The following is a 5,266-nucleotide window of genomic DNA, read 5'->3' as shown; positions in this document are numbered from 1 at the left end:
GGGGGGGGGGGTTTAGTACTCTGACGTGAAGAGGGAATTCTGATGTAAGGGAGACTCTAATGGAAGGGGGCCACTTCTAATGTGAAGAGGGCTCCTGATGTGAGGTAGGAACTTCGATGTGAAGGGGGAAACCCCACTTTTAGGTGTTTTTGCATGTGGTGTCCTCCCTTAAAATCCATTACATTTTAGACTGGGGTGCCTTGAGATTTTGCACAGCTCATTTAAGCCTACATGCCCATGCAAATGTAAAGGGGAGAATGAACCATGGGCAGACACCTCTACTAAGCCATATAAACACAGCGAGAGGAATTTATCAAAACTGGAGCAGACAAAAACTGGAGCAGCTGTGCATGGCAACCAATCAGAATCTCTGTTTCATTTTCAAATCTTAACTGAACAAACTGGAGAGAGACGCTGATCAGTTGGCATGCACAGCTGCTCCAGTTTTACCAAGAAATAAAATTCTGCTCCTTAAATGGCAGTTGAAAAGTCTCTGGTTCAAAAGGCTGTTATAGACTGAGTTTTAAGTCCCGTTCACATGTAGCGACATATCGCGCGATTTCCGCCGCGATATCGCGCATTTTTTCCGCACGATATCGCGAGAAGTCGCCGGCTAATGATAGTCAATGGAGCTGTCTTAGCTTCATGTCGCGCGTCGCGGTCGCAAGTCGCTTCTACCGGACCCTTTTTTCGGCGGATTTTGCGCGATTTTGCTTTTTTTTCTATGGAGCCCGACGGAGAAGGTCGCGCGACCGTGGCTGGATTGTCCTGGAACGTCGCCCCGAAAGTTGCGCTATCCCGGCCGCTGCAAAGGTATGTCGCTACATGTGAATGGGGCCTTACAGGTCATAAAAGCCGCAAAAGTTAAACTCCCAGTAAAACTTCATATTTTGTATACAGTAGGGTAAATTCATAAGGAGTGTCTTTAGAATGTGCATCCGCATGACAAATGTCATGTGGAAATTGTTTATGTGGAGGACTACTAGTAACTACCCACACATTTACCTCTGTGAAGAAATGTCTTTGGAATAAATGTATAGTTAGCAAGCAGATCATGTTTCATGCTTTTAAATGGCAATCTCTTTTTGCACTGACACATATGGGTTGATTTAGTAAAGGCAAATAGGCAGTTCACTGCCGGGGAATTTACACTTTGCCGGGGAAATCAATGTGTCGAAATTTCACTTTGCAAAGAATACCCAATCACATGCAATGGAAATGAACAAAAAAACAGTATTTTCGCTTGCACATGATCGGATGATGAAAGACAGCAGAGCTTCTGCTCATTCACTATACTTTTCCTGCAAACTGTAAATTACCTTTCATAGTGGACAGTATATTTGTCTTTAGAAAATCAACCCCATAGATTAAATCAGCTTGAATGTCATTGTATCTGAACAGTTGACTTACAATACCAGATTTCTCCTGCACATGTCTGAAGTTTCAGGCCCCGTCCCAGTAAACCCCTTTTAAAAAACAGATTTGTTAACTGACTTGACTTAACTGAACAGAACTTTACCTTTGCGAAGAAAATCTCCTTTTTTAAAGTCCAAAAGATCCTTTGGAATAAATTCATAATTAGCCAGTGGATCTTGCCTCATGGTGCTAAATGATGATTTCTCCACAATTGTATCTACTGCTTGGTCATCAAGTTTGATATCCACAAAGTTGCATATTTTCATCACAGCTGATCTAAGATCCTAAAGCAAACCGGTCAAGGAAAAAAAACATGTTATACATTGGTTAATAGCGGCAGGATTTGTTTTTAAAATCTGTGTAAACACAAATATACCAGATATCGAATAGCACAAATAAAGTAGTACTTGCTTTTTTCATCTCTTCATAAGTCAGAAATAGAATATTGTAGTCCTCTTTGTGGGTGTACCAGCCTCTAAAATGATCGAACCACGACCCACATATCACTGAAAAACAAAGGGATGTCTCCAAGGTATGATTATTAAGTATAAGAAACAATATTAAAACATGGTGAGATGTACATGTTTATAATTTAAATGATGTAAAATCATTTAAAGTTTAACTCAAGCCAAAACGTTTTTGTTTTGGAGAGAATAGGGATGGGTTAGAACCTCTGTCAGGTTTTTATAGCTCTATGTGTCCACATTAAAGGATCTAACCTCACTATTTATCCTGGGGACCATTGGTACCAGGAGAGACTGCATTGGGGAAGCCAACATTTTATGGTTGCAACTAGACATGTGCGATTCGTTTAGTTCCAAAACAAAGTTCGGACGAATTTTCGGAAATTCGGACATTCGGATGTATCCGAATTCCGAATTACAGATATGAGCAATGCAAACGAATCCGAATTTCCGTTTCTGAAATTCATTAGCGGTAGTTAGTTCCAACGTTCGTTTAGTTTTCGTTTCTTATTCGTTTTGTTCATTCGTTCGTTCGTTGCAGCACAGTGACATTAGAGAAGGAGAAAAACATTTCCCCCCCCCTCAAATGTCACTCTGCTGCAACGAACGAACGAAACGAAAAAGAAATGAAAACGAAACGAACGTTCGAACGCACTACCGCTAACGAATTTCGTCCGAATCCGAATTGACTTTCACACCCGAATCCCGAAAAACGAAATAACACAAAATCCGAATCAAAACGAAACGAAACAATTTTTTTGCCAGTGCACATGTATAGTTGCCACTGGAACAGGAGTAGAGGCAATATCTTGCAATGATAACACATCTTCTGTTTCCCTCCTTTTGTAAATATCTCCACTTACTTGCAGTTATTTCCTGTTGCATCTCTAGGGACAGAAACCGAGAGTAAATCTCACTACTGGGGGCACAGAGAATCCTGAAACCTGACAGAGATTGTCCAAAACTCAATAAATTAAAAAAGTTTAAATGGAATTTGGAATTTTACAATGTGAGTGAAACGATGTTAGCAATTTGTAATCAATTCAATAAATACAATATTTATTACTAAACTACCTCTGCCAGATAGAAATAGGTCCAAGAAGGTTTCCAAATCTAATGTGACATGTAATCTGGAAAATAATTTATAGAAGTGATAAAATGACACCATGGCATCTTTCGGGTTTCTGCACACGTAGATAATCTGTAGGGTTAAGAAAATGAAAATAAAAAACATGTATTTACAGATCCATATGATAGATAGATAGATAGATAGATAGATAGACAGATCGATCGATAGATAGATAGATAGGCAATGATACCCAAGCCCTTATCTGATGGTATTGGAATTTTTGGGATCTAAGATGAAAATGTGAGATGGGGCCTCAGTTCTAATAGATGAAAAAAAACAAAACTCAAACCAAGAACTATGTGGTAATTAGGCATTACTTTTCTGTGTGAAAAAAAAGCAGTAGCTCTAGTGACTTTATCCCCAAGTCAGCCTGCTCAAGTGATTCTCAGATATAAGCTTTAAAATGCATTTTTCTGAACTTTCCCTCCCATTTACTTACATATTTCTGTGCAGTTAAAGGCCTACAGCAATGATAAATCATATGCTCTGAGCAATTCAGAATCATCTCATTACACATCACAAACATGGCACTAATCAGTTATGAACAGGTTGGTGATAGAGTTAAAAACAAAAAAAAAGTTTAAAAAAAAATGTAAAAGGCTTTCTAATTAAATAACAGCAGTACTACAGGAACAGCGGTTGTAGCGGTCACACCAGTTGCCAGATATAGAGCTCCACAGTTCATCACCCTGCTCCCACACTACAGCTTAGGAATCATATTCCTGTCCCCATACTTGCTTTTCACAGTGCCACCTTGGCATCTTGTCTCCTCCCATTCTCGAACCACTTTGTCAGGAAAATTTGTACAGCAGTTTCCTTTTAGCTCTTTGCACAGTACATTATTAAAGCCAAAATAATTTGTTTAAAAATAAATGCTTTATTGGATAACCATGCAAAGAGTAAACATGTAAAGTAATCAACTTTCAACACATTAGTGTAGTAAGAACAATGACAGAAGGGTAGTTCAACAAACAGGTTACCTAGACGTATTTTATAAGGCATTGCAAGTACAATGCAGTGGTCGTGTAACCTATTGAAATCATTTAGATTTTATTTTCATCAGTATATTAAGATAGTATATTCTGTATAAAATTAGAACATTAAGATACAATCAAAGTCACTTACTTTTCCTCTCTTGAACCTGAGATCCTTTGGCATAAGATAGTAAGGCAGGTGTGATGTGAACAGGCGAGGAGATTGTCGGCTGTCAAAGTTTATGTTGTATAGGTTATATTCAATCCATGGAGCTCTGGCCATGTTGTTAATATCTTCTAATCCCTTCCTATGTCCCTCATGAAATATCAGGTTTAGGACTTGCTGTGACCATATTGTACCTGAATGTATAATGTTAGTATCACATTATTTATCTTTGTGAAAGATGTAAACCACTACACATGCATATGTATCTTATCAACCTTACTATTGAGGGAGATCTGGATGTCATGCCATCATCAGGCTTTTGTCAACTATACATGAGTGTTCAATGCCACTGTTGCCCAACAGTTCAGGTCTAGAGCATAGCAGGGTGCACTTTGAGTATCAGCATACAGGGGGCTGTGGTGCTGGAACCACTGTCAGTGACAGATTTGGTACAGCAGTAAGCCCGGAAGTAGAAATGATCATCTTCTGGATTTGCTAACCTACTATTGTACACTTACTAAGGGCTCTGTTCACAAAACTAGATTACTAAGTTTCCTTTTTTCAAGTTGAGTAATAGGAAAATTAAAAATAACAGTCACATAGCTGAAAATAGAGTCCCTTTGACTTTTATTAAAGTGGAACTGAACCCTCCTAACTTCCTACCAGTCTTAGCCTCTATTTTGATCTTCAATTGCCATGGTGCTACACCCACATGACCAGCTATGACAGCAGCCATTTAGGGGCTTAAAAAGTTTGATTGAGAGCTGGCATAAACACACTGGCAACCTTGACAGTTACCATCAGAAGCATGGCTTGAATGCAGCATACACTGTGCATACGGTAGCAGGCAGAATATGAACAATTCTAACATGAGCTTTTATTTGGGGTAAAAGTTAAATTGGAAGGTTTAGTTCCACAGGGCGTTAAAATGCTTAAGCATTGTGTTTAACCCTTTCGCTGCCAAGCCCTCCGGAACATTTTTCAAATCAGCTGGCCAAGCCATTTTTGAATTTTCTGCAATTTTTTCCTATTGATTTGATTTTCAACTGCTGCGTTGCTAGCGTTTGTAAAAGACCCCCCAAACCATATATTTTCTGAAAGCGCAGGCCCGGTAGAA

General features: G+C 39.0%; 1 protein-coding gene across 1 annotated transcript in view; it reads right to left on the bottom strand.

Moving 5' to 3' along the window:
* Positions 1-5,266, bottom strand: part of LOC108792882 (amine sulfotransferase-like) — an 8,525-nt gene that overhangs the window by 1,044 nt on the left and 2,215 nt on the right. The window contains exons 2-5 of the mRNA XM_018563767.1: positions 4,135-4,343; positions 2,955-3,081; positions 1,828-1,922; positions 1,520-1,700 (exon numbers count right to left, since the gene is read on the bottom strand). Coding sequence (XP_018419269.1) covers positions 1,520-1,700; positions 1,828-1,922; positions 2,955-3,081; positions 4,135-4,343 — 612 coding nt within the window. The remainder of the gene's footprint in view (positions 1-1,519; positions 1,701-1,827; positions 1,923-2,954; positions 3,082-4,134; positions 4,344-5,266) is intronic.

Source organism: Nanorana parkeri, unplaced genomic scaffold, assembly GCF_000935625.1.
Source record: "Nanorana parkeri isolate BGI_ZX_2015 unplaced genomic scaffold, ASM93562v1 scaffold22, whole genome shotgun sequence".
Taxonomy (NCBI): domain Eukaryota; kingdom Metazoa; phylum Chordata; class Amphibia; order Anura; family Dicroglossidae; genus Nanorana; species Nanorana parkeri.
This window is presented reverse-complemented; position numbering and strand designations above follow the sequence as displayed.